This window comes from Oncorhynchus gorbuscha, linkage group LG19, assembly GCF_021184085.1.
Source record: "Oncorhynchus gorbuscha isolate QuinsamMale2020 ecotype Even-year linkage group LG19, OgorEven_v1.0, whole genome shotgun sequence".
NCBI lineage: Eukaryota > Metazoa > Chordata > Actinopteri > Salmoniformes > Salmonidae > Oncorhynchus > Oncorhynchus gorbuscha.
The window spans coordinates 442,656-459,154 of record NC_060191.1 but is presented as its reverse complement, the minus strand read 5'-3'; the positions used below and the strand labels follow the sequence as shown (position 1 = coordinate 459,154).

General features: G+C 43.3%; 1 protein-coding gene across 1 annotated transcript in view; it reads right to left on the bottom strand.

Moving 5' to 3' along the window:
- Nucleotides 1–14,406, bottom strand: part of LOC124005698 (DENN domain-containing protein 3-like) — a 28,832-nt gene extending 14,426 nt beyond the window's left edge. The window contains 18 exon segments of the mRNA XM_046315181.1: nucleotides 34–204; nucleotides 539–798; nucleotides 2,243–2,607; nucleotides 2,910–3,069; nucleotides 4,080–4,264; nucleotides 6,946–7,049; nucleotides 7,139–7,235; nucleotides 7,537–7,692; nucleotides 9,082–9,197; nucleotides 9,478–9,599; nucleotides 9,602–9,695; nucleotides 10,890–11,009; nucleotides 11,290–11,395; nucleotides 11,478–11,605; nucleotides 11,764–11,879; nucleotides 12,084–12,372; nucleotides 12,483–12,637; nucleotides 14,041–14,406. Coding sequence (XP_046171137.1) covers nucleotides 34–204; nucleotides 539–798; nucleotides 2,243–2,607; nucleotides 2,910–3,069; nucleotides 4,080–4,264; nucleotides 6,946–7,049; nucleotides 7,139–7,235; nucleotides 7,537–7,692; nucleotides 9,082–9,197; nucleotides 9,478–9,599; nucleotides 9,602–9,695; nucleotides 10,890–11,009; nucleotides 11,290–11,395; nucleotides 11,478–11,605; nucleotides 11,764–11,879; nucleotides 12,084–12,372; nucleotides 12,483–12,566 — 2,673 coding nt within the window. The 5' untranslated portion in view covers nucleotides 12,567–12,637; nucleotides 14,041–14,406.
- Nucleotides 14,407–16,499: the final 2,093 nt, after the last annotated feature.

Sequence of the window (16,499 nt, the reverse complement as noted above, 5' to 3'; positions counted from 1 at the left end):
GCACTAGTCTTGGAGATCCAGCGTATATCCTACCTTGTGGTCGTCTGCCATCGTCCTCCCAGCCCACATCTCTCTGACCATGAGATTCCACAGGTCACACGCAGACTTCAGGTTGGCCTCAAACACCTCCTTCCTCAGACTGCACTTGATCTTCAGAGACGGGATCCTCAGCAGCAGGAAAGGAGCAAAGGAGATTTTCACCTCCTGACAGAGACGAGAGGGAAAGGCGGATATCTAGTCAGCTGGACAACTGAATGCATTCAACTGAAATGTGAGAGGATTATCAGATGTGTCATCGTCATCATGGCAGATTTTCATTTGAACAAAGCCAAACATTGAAGGGATTACACTGTAGTCATACCAATGTACCCTTCCATATTATTCATTACGGAGTGAGTTTCCAAAAGTTTCATAGCACTAAGATCATCTTTCATCCATTGCCTATACATGTCAAAGATTATTTTAAGACTACAAAGCTTTTAGAGAACTCATGCCTGAACAGTACTACTACTAGTGCCTAAACATAGAGTAACCACACCTTTATGTCTCTGAACTTGGTGATCTCGATAAACCCAGGCCTCCCGTCAGTGAGCAGGAAGAGCCTCTTCTGTGTCATGGCGATCTTACCCACTCCCTGGTTGGTTTTGACGGAGCAGGACAGCTTGTAGACACACTCGTTGTTGTCCAGGTGCTCCATGACCTCAGCTGGCAGGTGAACATCCTGGGCCTCCACCTCCGTCTCCTTCCAGAAGGTGTAGAACACACGGAACACCTCTGGGTCAATCTGCTTCTGTTGCCCTGGAAACAAGAAGGTGTAGAGCACATGGAACACCTCTGGGTCAATCTGATTCTGTTGCCCTGGAAACAGAGGTAACCTTCTCTTAGAAGAAGGCTTCAGTCTTCAAGGAGCCATTCGTTGTAAGAGTGGTGGTGTAAATGTAAACAAGGCATGACAAGTCTCAGCAGCCTGTAGAGAACATGCTCATCAAACACACATTAAACCCATGCAAATGCATTCCATCATTTTACTTTCATGTTCATGCATGTCATTCAAGCCAATAGAAACAAGCTACTTCAAACAGCATCTATTGTAAACAGGAACCCTGTGTTTTGTCAAAGCAAAGAGCACATTTATACATCTTCCATAGCTGAAGACGCCCCAAGAGACAACAGCCATCCATCTCATATATGATGTCATGGAATGAACGTTAAACCCAAGCAGAGATGAAGATAGAGAGAAAAATAAAAGAGAGATGCCACATGAGTCCCGCTGACCAATCATACGATGGGATGCTGCAGACGAACTGGACATTCTTGCTTACCATCCAATGAGGACTCAATGTAAAATACTGATTTGGAGGGACTTCTCATGGCAGAATTCAAACCCAAAGTCACTGAATCCAAAGTCACTCTTACAAGATCCTATTAATAAAGTAAGGATAATCAGATGATACACACCGTGTTCCTAGGCAGAGTGGTACTGTATTTCAAACTGTATTGACAGATCAATCACTCGTTTACTATCATGGGTGATCTTATTGCTATAGTACAACCATACTGTACTGCTCATGTATTTCCATGTCCTGTCAACGAGAGGCCTGACCTCTAACTCACTTACCCACAGTGAGAGCCTCAAACAGTCTATGGATGGTAAGTCTCAACTTACCCACAGTGAGGGCCTCAAACAGCCTATGGATGGTAAGTCTCAACTTACCCACAGTGAGGGCCTCAAACAGCCTATGGATGGTAAGTCTCAACTTACCCACAGTGAGGGCCTCAAACAGCCTATGGATGGTAAGTCTCAACTTACCCACAGTGAAGGCCTCAAACAGCCTATGGATGGTAAGTCTCAACTTACCCACAGTGAGGGCCTCAAACAGCCTATGGATGGTAAGTCTCAACTTACCCACAGTGAGGGCCTCAAACAGTCTATGGATGGTAAGTCTCAACTTACCCACAGTGAGGGCCTCAAACAGCCTATGGATGGTAAGTCTCAACTTACCCACAGTGAGGGCCTCAAACAGCCTATGGATGGTAAGTCTCAACTTACCCACAGTGAGAGCCTCAAACAGTCTATGGATGGTAAGTCTCAACTTAGCCACAGTGAGGGCCTCAAACAGTCTATGGATGGTAAGTCTCAACTTACCCACAGTGAGGGCCTCAAACAGCCTATGGATGGTAAGTCTCAACTTACCCACAGTGAGGGCCTCAAACAGCCTATGGATGGTAAGTCTCAACTTACCCACAGTGAGGGCCTCAAACAGCCTATGGATGGTGGCGACGTCTTTCACAATCCCAGACTCCTGGATGCGCTTCACAAAGTCCTCCTGCAGCATGTGGGTCTTAGGGAGCTGGAACTTCTTCACATGGTCGTCAGCTTGGACCAGGACCATCTCGTTGTCCGTCTTCACCTTGAAGATGAGCCGCTTGAGCTCTGGCCGCCGGTCCACCTGGGAGAACTCGTCCTTCTGCAGCGAGTCCACTAGCGCCTTTACCAGGTCGGTGGGGAAGATCTCGATGTCCGTCTTGTAGAGGTTCTGGAAGTCGCTGAGGGCGTCAAGACGTTTGGAACACAGCGTGTTCATGAAGCCGCGCAGGTAGAAGTACCTTGGAAATAGAGAAAGGGTTGTATGGAGAGTAGTAGGACTTCACTTATAAATGATTTGTGAAGTATGTATGTAGTGCGTATTGTGACTGATTGGACACACTAACGCGCCCTCTCTCTGTCTCGCCCACCAGGTGCCTCTCGTTGCTATCAGCAGGAGCATTGCCTTTATAAACCTGCTGGTCCGGTCACTATGAGGACTTTTCAAATACCCAATAAAGCCTTTTATTTAAATTTTATAGATGTAGTGTGTTTAAAGTGTGACTTAATAAAATTAATAATCACTATGTTGTAAATGAAGTACCTGGCCAGGAGGGTGGAGTTCTCAGGAGGAACACAGGAGATGGCCTTCCCCAGTAGTATGATCAACTCTCTATAGTAGTTCTGGACATGATGGTGCACCATGGGAGGAGGAAATTCTGGCAGCTTGAAGATCTTCACAGGCTTGGGTGGGATCTTGAAGGCTGTGTAGAAAAAGACAAAGAGTGACACTGCAAACAAAAAGGGTCTACTTTATATGAATCTTCTCCAGCACCACCTCAACATATGTGAAAATGGCGTATTTCTATGATCTGTAGTAAAATAAGTGAGGAAGATGTGTTTCCAATGACATTATCAACCAATTAGGAGGCAATTAGTACGTAACAGGGATTATTTCTTCTCATAATTGGTTAAAATCACATGATGCACAACGATGTCATTGGAAACACTTCTCTCCCTCTATATGTTTTACTACCGAACATAGAAAGACGCCATTTTAACATATGTTGACGTTGAGGATGAAGTTGAACATTTGTGAAAATTCCTTTTAAGATGAATCTTCTTGTTCACAGAAGTCAAGGCTTAATGACCTACACTTGTCATTAACCATCTGTCATAAGAGCCACGTAACACTAAATAGTTGTGTGTTATAACAGTTTTCATTAGCTGGCAACAACAGATATGACTTGTTATGACATCCATTATGACAGTGTTATGTAGAGTAGTCCAATAGACATTTCAAGTGTAAAGTCAGTGCGTAATGTTACGGAGTAATGTTACTGTAACCGTGTAAAGTTAAACATCACAGTATATGTGTTAATCAGTGGGAAGCTATTATTAGTCCTCCCACTGCAGGTGTTGCAAAATCTGGATTTCCAGAAATCCTGGTTGGGGGATTTCATGCTTCCTCCGTCCTAATTCCACTAATCTTCCAACTGGGATTTCTGGAAAACCTGGGAATTTGGGGGAAATTTCTGGAATTTTGTAACCTTCCTAAAAAAAGTTGCTATCTAATACCTAAAAGGGTAGGAGAACCCCTTGAAAAACCATTTTTGGTTCCAGGTAGAAGCCTTTTGGGTTCCATGTAGAACCCTTTCAACAGACAGTTATATATGGAACCCAAAAAAGTGGTCTACCTAGAACCAAAAAGGGTTACACTATGGGGACAACCAAAGAACCCTTTTGGAAACATCTTTTCTAAGAGTGTACTCACCACTTTCAGGGATAATGGTCTTCTTGAGGGAGGTTTGTCTGAGGAGGTTGAGATGGCGTTCCTCTCCCAGGTTGGGGAGGCTCATCCCCAGCCTCTTGTTCAGACGGATCTCTGGGTCGCTGCTATACTTCCTGGCCATTTCCTGCATGGTGGGCCTCCTGGGGTTGTCTGTCATCGCCTTCATTCTGACATCAGACACATATAAAACAGGACTGTATACAATACAATACCCTAAATACCATACAGGACTGTGTACAATACAATACCCTAAATACCATACAGGACTGTGTACAATACAATACCCTAAATACCATACAGGACTGTATACAATACAATACCCTAAATACCATACAGGACTGTGTACAATACAATACCCTAAATACCATACAGGACTGTGTACAATACAATACCCTAAATACCATACAGGACTGTGTACAATACAATACCCTAAATACCATACAGGACTGTGTACAATACAATACCCTAAATACCATACAGGACTGTGTACAATACAATACCCTAAATACCATACAGGACTGTGTACAATACAATACCCTAAATACCATACAGGACTGTGTACAATACAATACCCTAAATACCATACAGGACTGTGTACAATACAATACCCTAAATACCATACAGGACTGTGTACAATACAATACCCTAAATACCATACAGGACTGTGTACAATACAATACCCTAAATACCATACAGGACTGTGTACAATACAATACCCTAAATACCATACAGGACTGTGTACAATACAATACCCTAAATACCATACAGGACTGTGTACAATACCATACCCTAAATACCATACAGGACTGTGTACAATACAATACCCTAATATACATACAGGACTGAGAACCAAACAAGACCCAGAATACCATACAGGACTGAATACCATACAATACCCTAATATACATACAGGACTGAGTACCAAACAAGACCCAGAATACCATACAGGACTGAATACCATACAATACCCTAATATACATACAGGACTGAATACCATACAATACCCTAATATACATACAGGACTGAATACCATACAATACCCTAATATACATACAGGACTGAGTACCAAACAAGACCCAGAATACCATACAATACCCTAATATACATACAGGACTGAGTACCAAACAAGACCCAGAATACCATACAGGACTGAATACCATACAATACCCTAATATACATACAGGACTGAATACCATACAATACCCTAATATACATACAGGACTGAATACCATACAATACCCTAATATACATACAGGACTGAATACCATACAATACCCTAATATACATACAGGACTGAATACCATACAATACCCTAATATACATACAGGACTGAATACCATACAATACCCTAATATACATACAGGACTGAATACCATACAATACCCTAATATACATACAGGACTGAGAACCAAACAAGACCCAGAATACCATACAGGACTGAATACCATACAATACCCTAATATACATACAGGACTGAGTACCAAACAAGACCCAGAATAACATACAGGACTGAATACCATACAATACCCTAATATACATACAGGACTGAATACCATACAATACCCTAATATACATACAGGACTGAATACCATACAGGACTGAATACCATACAATACCCTAATATACATACAGGACTGAGTACCAAACAAGACCCAGAATAACAAACGAGACCCAGAACACCATGCAAGACCTTAAACCTCTCACTGAGTCTCCCCCAGACATATATGTAGCATGTTTGCAGTGGGGTACTATGTAATAGAATTCAATCATTTCCCAAATCACTCCTCCAGTATCCCTAACCAGTCTCTTTCACTTATTTGATCTATTCCAGCACTAACCGGTCAACTAACCGGTCAAGGCTAACCGGTCAACTAACCGTCAAGGCTAACCGGTCAACTAATCGTCAAGGCTAACCGGTCAACTAATCGTCAAGGCTAACCGGTCAACTAATCGTCAAGGCTAACCGGTCAACTAATCGTCAAGGCTAACCGGTCAACTAATCGTCAAGGCTAACCGGTCAACTAATCGTCAAGGCTAACCGGTCAACTAATCGTCAAGGCTAACCGGTCAACTAATCGTCAAGGCTAACCGGTCAACTAATCGTCAAGGCTAACCGGTCAACTAATCGTCAAGGCTAACCGGTCAACTAATCGTCAAGGCTAACCGGTCAACTAATCGTCAAGGCTAACCGGTCAACTAATCGTCAAGGCTAACCGGTCAACTAATCGTCAAGGCTAACCGGTCAACTAATCGTCAAGGCTAACTGGTCAACTAATCGTCAAGGCTAACTGGTCAACTAATCGTCAAGGCTAACTGGTCAACTAATCGTCAAGGCTAACTGGTCAACTAATCGTCAAGGCTAACTGGTCAACTAATCGTCAAGACTAACTGGTCAACTAATCGTCAAGGCTAACCGGTCAACTAATCGTCAAGGCTAACTGGTCAACTAATCGTCAAAGCTAACTGGTCAACTAATCGTCAAGGCTAACTGGTCAACTAATCATCGAAGCTCTCAAAACAGTGTAAATGGATGGTGGTTCTCGAAGAGAGGTTTGAGAAAAATGCCTCTGCTGTACATTCAAATATTCAACAACAATACAACATCCAACAGACTGGATAACTGGATCAGACTGGTGGAGAAACACTTCCTGTGATGTTAACAAAGCCGGTTTGCAGCGGTGTGTTCTATAAATTAATAATTGGACTGAATTCCATAACATGTCCAGGCAGGTTACCAGCGGTGCCATAACTCAGGCTTCGTTCTAACCATCACTGTACCATCAGGGAGAAAAGTGAGTTGGAGGGTAGGGGAAGGGATAAGCAGGAAGGGGATATTGTGAGAGCTTACTTCTGTGTCTCTGAGCGAGTGTTGACTTCCATGCGCGTGAAAGCATCCATCTTCCTATTGAGGCGGTCCTTCAGGAATGAATGAAAGATGTGTGTCTCCAAGACCTATAAGGATACACATGTATAAATTGAGCGTAGGAATCAACCGTACTCTTTATAGTGATCGTGACCTGAGAGGCTACTTCAACATGTACCTTTCTGTAAAAGGGAAGGTCAGCTAGCTCTCTGGTCTTCAGGAACTCTTCACTGTTAAACACTCGGTGTTCATAGTTCAGGTGACCACTGACATCCCTGATGAAAGACAGATATGCAGCAGACCATTAATACACAGGCTACATTAGTGCCTTTAAAGAGCAGGAAATAGAGCATCTTCCTACACCTCAACGGGTTGACTTCCTCCTTACAGGTACAACACCAACATCATCTCACATATGCCACAATTGGCTCTTTCCAGTGTGAGCATTACTCAAGGGAGAGACAGATTTCAATTCACTTGTTGATGTCTGTAAGCAGGAAGTCCACCCGGTGTGTATGATGATGTCATACTTTAAGCCCTGCACCTCAGAAAGAGAGTCTGAACAGCATGACTGACCTGAACATGTTGACAATGAGCTCCAAGGTAACCTTCTGTATTTCCCAGTTCAGGTTCTGCTGCCATTGTCTCCTCAGCATGCGCATCTCATTAACGTCTGTGCCGGCCCCTTGGTGACAAACCTCTAGATCATGTTGTAGCTGGAGGCCCTTCCTCCTGTAGAGCAGCAGGAAAAGAAAAACTGTTGTTCACTCGCTGCAACAAAAACAATGTTATATAAGCATGACTGAGTGATAACTGATGTGATATTCTACCTCTCAATAACCTCATTCTGTGTTATTGAGACAATGGATGTGTCATGTCAGTTGTAGGGGGTTTCAGCACAGAACAGAGCACATAGTCTGCATTGTCTATTTATTCCTCCTGTTATTCTTTTGTTCTACATGTTTCTCTCTGTATTGTCTATGTATTCCTCCTGTTATTCTTTTGTTCTACATGTTTCTCTCTGCATTGTCTATGTATTCCTCCTGTTATTCTTTTGTTCTGCATGTTTCTCTCTGCATTGTCTATGTATTCCTCCTGTTATTCTTTTGTTCTACATGTTTCTCTCTGCATTGTCTATGTATTCCTCCTGTTATTCTTTTGTTCTACATGTTTCTCTCTGCATTGTCTATGTATTCCTCCTGTTATTCTTTTGTTCTGCATGTTTCTCTCTGCATTGTCTATGTATTCCTCCTGTTATTCTTTTGTTCTACATGTTTCTCTCTGCATTGTCTATGTATTCCTCCTGTTATTCTTTTGTTCTACATGTTTCTCTCTGCATTGTCTATGTATTCCTCCTGTTATTCTTTTGTTCTGCATGTTTCTCTCTGCATTGTCTATGTATTCCTCCTGTTATTCTTTTGTTCTACATGTTTCTCTCTGCATTGTCTATGTATTCCTCCTGTTATTCTTTTGTTCTGCATGTTTCTCTCTGCATTGTCTATGTATTCCTCCTGTTATTCTTTTGTTCTACATGTTTCTCTCTGCATTGTCTATGTATTCCTCCTGTTATTCTTTTGTTCTACATGTTTCTCTCTGTATTGTCTATGTATTCCTCCTGTTATTCTTTTGTTCTACATGTTTCTCTCTGCATTGTCTATGTATTCCTCCTGTTATTCTTTTGTTCTACATGTTTCTCTCTGCATTGTCTATGTATTCCTCCTGTTATTATTTTGTTCTACATGTTTCTCTCTGTATTTTCTATGTATTCCTCCTGTTATTCTTTTGTTCTACATGTTTCTCTCTGCATTGTCTATGTATTCCTCCTGTTATTCTTTTGTTCTACATGTTTCTCTCTGTATTGTCTATGTATTCCTCCTGTTATTCTTTTGTTCTACATGTTTCTCTCTGCATTGTTGGGAAGGGCCCACAAGTAAGCATTTCACTGTTAGTCCACAGTTCTTGTTTATGAATCATGTGACGAATACAATTAGATTCTGAAATGGCACCCTATTCCCTATATAGTGCACTACTTTTTAACAGTGCCCATATTAGTACATTATTCCCTGGTAGGGCACTATATAGGGAATAGGGTGCCATTTGGGGGGGGGGGGGGGGTCCTACCGCTTGGTAAAACACTCTGCAGAAACGAAGGGGACGTCTGGTAGGTCGACAGTCTCTGAGCAGGAAGAAGACACTGTTCCATCATCAATATTAATCAAGATCAGGTCGTCTGTTTCCTGTCACAGAGAATAGAGAGTTCCAAAAACATTCAAAAGTCAAAGCTTTTCTTTCTCCAACTGCTATGACATTTCAACTGTTTGGAAACGGAACAAGACAGTACAACCAAGAAGTAGGTCTAAACACTGTTTATGGACAGTTGGACACTTGACGCAACGGCGTCATGAAAGTCATATTGTTGTCCGACATCAAATTACACAAAGACAAAACCATGGTTATATAAAGGATGTACCAAGGTTGCAATAAAGAAACTACTACTACTATTACAAAGCCTCCTACCGCAGCAACCTCCTCAAAGTGGTTGAGGTGGCAGCCCATGAGGAAGGCGGTGGGGGCCATGACGAAGTCCAGCATCTGGGCTGAGAGGATGGGCACGTAGGGATGCTGCCAGTGGAGGGGTGGATGTAGAACATGAAACACTCTGCCACCAGGGTGAGGCGGGCCCAGTCAGCTGAGAAGAACACTACCCTCTGCTCCATCAGAATACCAGTGATGATCTGGGCAAACCAACACAGGGTCAGGGGTCAATAGAACCAGAGGAGAGGAGAGCAGGGTAGGGTAGAAAGAGCAGAGCAGAGTAAAGTAGAGCAGAAAGAGCAGAGTAGAGCAGAAAGAGGAGAAGTACCAGAGTAGAAAGAGTATATCAGAGCATAGTAGAGTAGAGCAGAGCAGAAAGAGCAGAGCACAAAGAGCAGAGCAGAAAGAGTAGAGGAGATCAGAGCAGAGTAGGGTAGAAAGAGCAGAGCAGAGTAAAGTAGCGCAGAAAGAGCAGAGTAGAGCAGAAAGAGAAGTACCAGAGTAGAAAGAGTAGATCAGAGCATAGTAGAGTAGAGCAGAGCAGAAAGAGCAGAGCACAAAGAGCAGAGCAGAAAGAGTAGAGGAGATCAGAGCAGAGTAGAGTAGAAAGAGTAGAGCAGAAGGGGAGGTGTAGAGCAGAGTAGAGCAGAAAGAATATAGCAGAATAGAGTAGAAAGAGTAAAGCAGAAAGAAAAGAGTAGAGCAGAAAGAGCAGAAATGTTGAGCAGAAAGAGTAGAGCAGAGTATAACAGAAAGAGCAGAGCAGAAAGAGAAAGTAGAGCAGAAAGAATGGAGCATTGCAGAGTAGAGCATAACAAAAAGAGCAGAGTAGAGCAGAGCAGAAAGAGTAGGGCAGAAAGAGCAGAGTAGAGCAGAGCAGAGAATAACAGCAGAGTAGAGCATTAAGAGTAGAGTAGAAAGAGCAGAGTAGAGCAGAAAGAGTAGAGTAGAGCAGAAAGAGCATAGTAGAGCAGAAAGAATATAGTAGAAAGAGTAGATCAGAGTATAACAAAAAGAGCATAGTAGAGCAGAAAGAATATAGTAGAAAGAGTAGATCAGAGTATAACAGAAAGAGGAGAGTAGAGCAAAGTAGGGCAGAAAGAGCAGAGTAGAACGAGTAGAGCAGAAAGAGTAGAGCAGAAAGAGGAGAGCAGAGTAGAGCAGAGTAGAAAGAGTAGATCAAAGCAGAGTAGAAAGAGCACAGTGGAAAGAGTAGAGCATAAAGAGGAGAGTAGAGCAGAAAGAGGAGAGCAGAGTAGAACAGAAAGAGCAGAGCAGAAAAAGCAGTGTTGTTGCCAGGCAGGGCAGAAGTCAAAACATCACTCCGAACACTTCAGTTGAATGGCTCATCGTAGAAAATGCTGTTACCCGTCTGAACATAACTCTCTACTCACCTGTAAAATCTGTTTGGATCTAAAGCACAGGAAGGGCAAATGGAGGTCCAGGTCTACAGCGGGGTGTTCCTTATCCTCTCTGGAAGGCAGTACGATCATCAGGGGTCTCAGGTTGAACAGCTGGGCACAGTCAGGGGTGAGCACATCATCAATATCAGTACACAAGAAGGAAGAAGGAAAAGGTGTTGGTGGTAGTAGTAGTTTGTATTATTGTTTGGGTCATTTTTATTCTGACTGTAGGATGGAGAGAGGGGGGAGAAATGAAGGACCAAGGAAGAATCAAACCCCAACAATGCATAGTCCATGTAGAGTGAGTGGTGTTCAAATAACAACCAACCACTGGCACGTCAGGTAGCCTAGCAGTTTGGATAGATGAACTGGATAACATAAAGCAGCTCACCACATGTAGTTGTCCAGGGGGTGGAATGGGCACTAGAGACAGTTTGGCTGCAAAGTCCTTCACCCTCTCTTCAGACAACCTGCATGATCTAAGCTGCACCAGCAAACTACAGAAGTGTACAGAAGAGAATGATTTAAGAAACAACAACACACATAGACAGGCTGTATTGAAGACGTATTGACCCTTACCAAGACAGACAGTCCTTCAAAGCATTGTAATAAGGATGCTTGGATATGACACAGATGGCAAAAGCAGTGTAGAGCTTAGTGGTCCTGGTGGACGACCAGTGTCCATTCGGATAGAACACTGACCCTTCCTACGAGGACAGAAGTGACAAATCAACGGTGTGAAGCATTGAGTCTTTCACAGGAAGGAGCGCCATAGAGAAACATTTAACACGGCTTTGTTTTGCACAGCTTTATAATGAAAAGGATCACACGTTTATGCAGGAGAATAAAAAGGAAAGACTCCCACCTGAAATGGTCTACAACACTGAACAACCACTCCATGGGTTTGGTTACCGAACACATCCGTGAAGACTAGAAAGTGAAAACGCTCTTCTTTTGGTTCATTTGTTACTTGAAGCCCCCCTGATTTGAGAAAAGTAAGGATTATTTATATCCCTCTATTGTTAGACAGTGCATTGGGCGATGTCTTTGAGCTAATGTTTTAACGACATTGTACATAGGGATGTCTGTCAGCCTTCATTTTGGTGTGGTGTTTACCTCAGGTCATCTTTATAATCACAACAATGACACATATAACTGGCCATCAGCCTCACAATATACCTCTACCTGGAAAGCAGAGTTGGGGCAGGGCCATGAGGTCGATGTCCTTGGGGACGCTGACATCCTCCGTGACAGTGGCCCCCTCACTGCTCCCGGCCCCTCCAGGCCCACTAGGAGCCACCACTAGCCTCTCCTTCTTCTTGATGAAGGAGCGTCTGCACTGGACTCGACTGAAGGTTCTGGGGACACCAGACTCATCTGCATTCTCTTTGGTCACAAACGGAGGTACGTGGACTTGCAAGACCTCTGGGTCTAAAATAAGGAGGTCTGTTGTGCTGTTGCCCTGCTGTAGAGACTAAACAGAACCATCCATGTTAACCTCCATTTTACATTTATAATCCACGATCCAGCTCAGCTCTCTAATAAACTCTGTATTAAAAAAAGACATTTGCTGATTGGCATTACCTGGTAGACATCCTTGAGTTTATCCCCAGAGGCTCCGACAACAACACATGCTTCCAGTAGCCCTGAGGGAAGATGGTCTGCCATCAGAACCGGTCCTTCCTCCTCTGTACATCAGGCTCACAGTGGTGGAATCACATCCAAGCATGGGATTTGTGCTTTGGAGGAGGGAGCGAGAGAGAGAGAGAGAGAGAGAGAGACAGACAGAGAGAGAGAGAGACAGACAGAGACAGACAGACAGAGACAGACAGAGAGACAGACAGACAGACAGACAGAGAGAGAGACAGACAGAGACAGAGAGACAGAGACAGAGACAGAGACAGAGATTGTTCTTCAGAAACATGAGTCACACTCCTTAGCTTCTTCATTTGGGCAAGTTGTTATACCCTTGATCACAGCAGCTGGCTAACAAGATAAAGAGCACATGACATCCTGCTTATTATATTATATCACCTTTTAATAGATATTTACAACAACAAGCCAAGAGGCTCGCAGGCTGGAAACACAGCTCACCTGATCACTACTAGGAAAATAAACCAAATTGGAGAGTCCGCTGCTCTGAGAAACCATTAAAAAAGGTGTCATCAAAAGCAACTATGGCATCACCTCACCGAACAACAAAGCAGAGTTGGAGGAAATGCAGCTGTAGCTTGTCTCCTTTGTAAAGGCAGCCACCTCAGGAGATACAAGATAAACACCCTTTAATTGAATTTCCCTGCTTGAGGGGAATTTCTGGGCAAATTGGTTTCATGTGTGCTGAAGATACCCTTCAATAGGTCACTGAGAAAACTCAATTGAGGAGTGGCACAGTTCACTTTATGATTTGGTGGATGGGTGGGTGGCCTAGTGCTGCTCTATTGAAAATAAGTGCCTTTTTAGATTAAACAAAATATGTAATTTCAAAAACGTAGTAACTGCACTCATATCCCTTTGGCATCTACATAGAGGTGTGACTTTCTAATGGGCGGTCTGAAAAGCGACCTGTCACCAGTTCCTGCATAGCTTCGCATATTATACACATGCAACACGTCATTATAGCTGCAGAACTGAAACCATGAAATGTTTTATGTGATTTCAGCAGTTTATGTCACAAGTCCTTTGCAGTTGTAATCTGAACTAGACGATTAGAAGCAGCACTAAAATGAATGCGTTACAGTGAAATAGGCTGAAATCGGACACTCCTTTTGTCTGCTTAATCCCCTTATCTCCCCATATTCCCAGCCTTTTCAGTACTGTTTGACTGACATACAATGCATTTAGTTTCCATTGATCAATTGGTGTCTCTGGAAAACTTGGCAACATTGATTTACCTCCGCATTCTTTCCATACAAGCCATACTGAAAGAGCCAAGATCCCTTTATAGGCCAAGAGCATGTGATGATCAAATTCCATGTGGTGTGTCATTCAATAGCTGCCGTGCATATATCACTGTCAAAGCATATTCATGTTTCCGTAAAAATATAGAAGGCCGCTCAGCTACACATAAACATGTCAATTGTCAAAACAGAAAGTTAGTCTTTACCTGATTTATTTCAAATGCCAATGAATGATCTTCACCAACCTGTTGGTCCATCGGTAATCCAAGATCACGGGCCAAAGTCACTGACATTCGTTTCAATTCATTTGTAGCCACCGAAAGACACAATCAAAACACCTTTGTAAACAATGTAGTTGAATTGACCTTCCCAGGAAATGCTGTTATCTGTCTGACTGCGATTAACAGCGTGCTGCTTCCTGCTTTCTGAAAGGATACAAAATCATGCGTACTGGAAAAATGCAGTTGCCCCTACTTTTGTAAAGAATTCAAAACCTCGTGCATTCTAATTTGCTGTCGTAGAAGTTAAGAAGCTGCATTGCCTACTTAACAAAACTGCTATAATAAATTGTCAGAAGACTCATTCAGTTTCTCTATCGACTTTGTTATAGTGCCATCTAGTGAGCAATGTGCAACATTGTAACAATGCAACGAGACTCAATTTAAGTTTAGTGTTAACAAAGTCGCAATAAAGGCATAAAGATTCCGCTTCTTCAAAGAAGGCAACCGCTGCTGGTTATTTTAATTACATTTAACGTTGTTTAGTTGTTAACAGGGTCAGCAGGTTAGTTGTTATCAGGGTCAACAGGTTAGTTGTTATCAGGGTCAGCAGGTTAGTTATCAGGGTCAGCAGGTTAGTTATCAGGGTCAGCAGGTTAGTTATCAGGGCCAGCAGGTCAGTTAACAGGGTCAGCAGGTTAGTTGTTATCAGGGTCAGCAGGTTAGTTATCAGGGTCAGCAGGTTAGTTATCAGGGCCAGCAGGTTAGTTGTTATCAGGGCCAGCAGGTCAGTTAACAGGGTCAGCAGGTTAGTTGTTATCAGGGTCAGCAGGTTAGTTATCAGGGTCAGCAGGTCAGTTAACAGGGTCAGCAGGTTAGTTGTTAACAGGGTCAGCAGGTTAGTTGTTATCAGGGTCAGCAGGTTAGTTATCAGGGTCAGCAGGTTAGTTGTTATCAGGGCCAGCAGGTCAGTTAACAGGGTCAGCAGGTTAGTTGTTATCAGGGTCAGCAGGTTAGTTGTTATCAGGGTCAGCAGGTCAGTTAACAGGGTCAGCAGGTTAGTTGTTAACAAGGTCAGCAGGTTAGTTGTTATCAGGGTCAGCAGGTTAGTTATCAGGGTCAGCAGGTTAGTTATCAGGGTCAGCAGGTCAGTTAACAGGGTCAGCAGGTTAGTTGTTATCCGGGTCAGCAGGTTAGTTGTTATCAGGGTCAGCTGGTTGGTTGTTATCAGGGTCAGCAGGTTAGTTATCAGGGTCAGCAGGTCAGTTAACAGGGTCAGCAGGTAAGTTGTTATCAGGGTCAGCTGGTTGGTTGTTATCAGGGTCAGCATGTTAGTTATCAGGGTCAGCAGGTCAGTTAACAGGGTCAGCAGGTTAGTTGTTATCAGGGTCAGCTGGTTGGTTGTTATCAGGGTCAGCAGGTTAGTTATCAGGGTCAGCAGGTTAGTTGTTAACAGAGTCAGCAGGTTAGTTGTTATCAGGGTCAGCAGGTTAGTTGTTATCAGGGTCAGCAGGTTAGTTATCAGGGTCAGCAGGTTAGTTATCAGGGTCAGCAGGTTAGTTGTTATCCGGGTCAGCAGGTTAGTTGTTAACATGGTCAGCAGGTTAGTTGTTAACAGGGTCAGCAGGTTAGTTATCAGGGTCAGCAGGTTAGTTGTTAACAGGGTCAGCAGGTTAGTTATCCGGGTCAGCAGGTTAGTTGTTAACAGGGTCAGCAGGTTAGTTATCAGGGTCAGCAGGTTAGTTATCTGGGTCAGCAGGTTAGTTGTTAACAGGGTCAGCAGGTTAGTTGTTAACAGGGTCAGCAGGTGGTTAGTTGTTATCAGGGTCAGCAGGTTAGTTATCAGGGTCAGCAGGTTAGTTGTTAACAGGGTCAGCAGGTTAGTTGTTAACAGGGTCAGCAGGTTAGTTGTTATCAGGGTCAGCAGGTTAGTTGTTAACAGGGTCAGCAGGTTAGTTGTTATCAGGGTCAGCAGGTTAGTTATCAGGGTCAGCAGGTTAGTTGTTAACAGGGTCAGCAGGTTAGTTGTTAACAGGGTCAGCAGGTTAGTTGTTAACAGGGTCAGCAGGTTAGTTGTTATCAGGGTCAGCAGGTTAGTTGTTAACAGGGTCAGCAGGTTAGTTGTTAACAGGGTCAGCAGGTTAGTTGTTAACAGGGTCAGCAGGTTAGTTGTTAACAGGGTCAGGGTGGTTAGTTGTTAACAGGGTCAGCAGGTTAGTTGTTAACAGAGTCATCAGGTTAGTTGTTAACAGGGTCAGGGTGGTTAGTTGTTAACAGGGTCAGCAGGTTAGTTGTTAACAGGGTCAGGTGGTTAGTTGTTAACAGGGTCAGGTGGTTAGTTGTTAACAGGGTCAGGTGGTTAGTTGTTAACAGGGTCAGGTGGTTAGTTGTTAACAGGGTCAGGGTGGTTAGTTGTTAACAGGGTCAGGTGGTTAGTTGTTAACAGGGTCAGGTGGTTAGTTGTTAACAGGGTCAGGGTGGTTAGT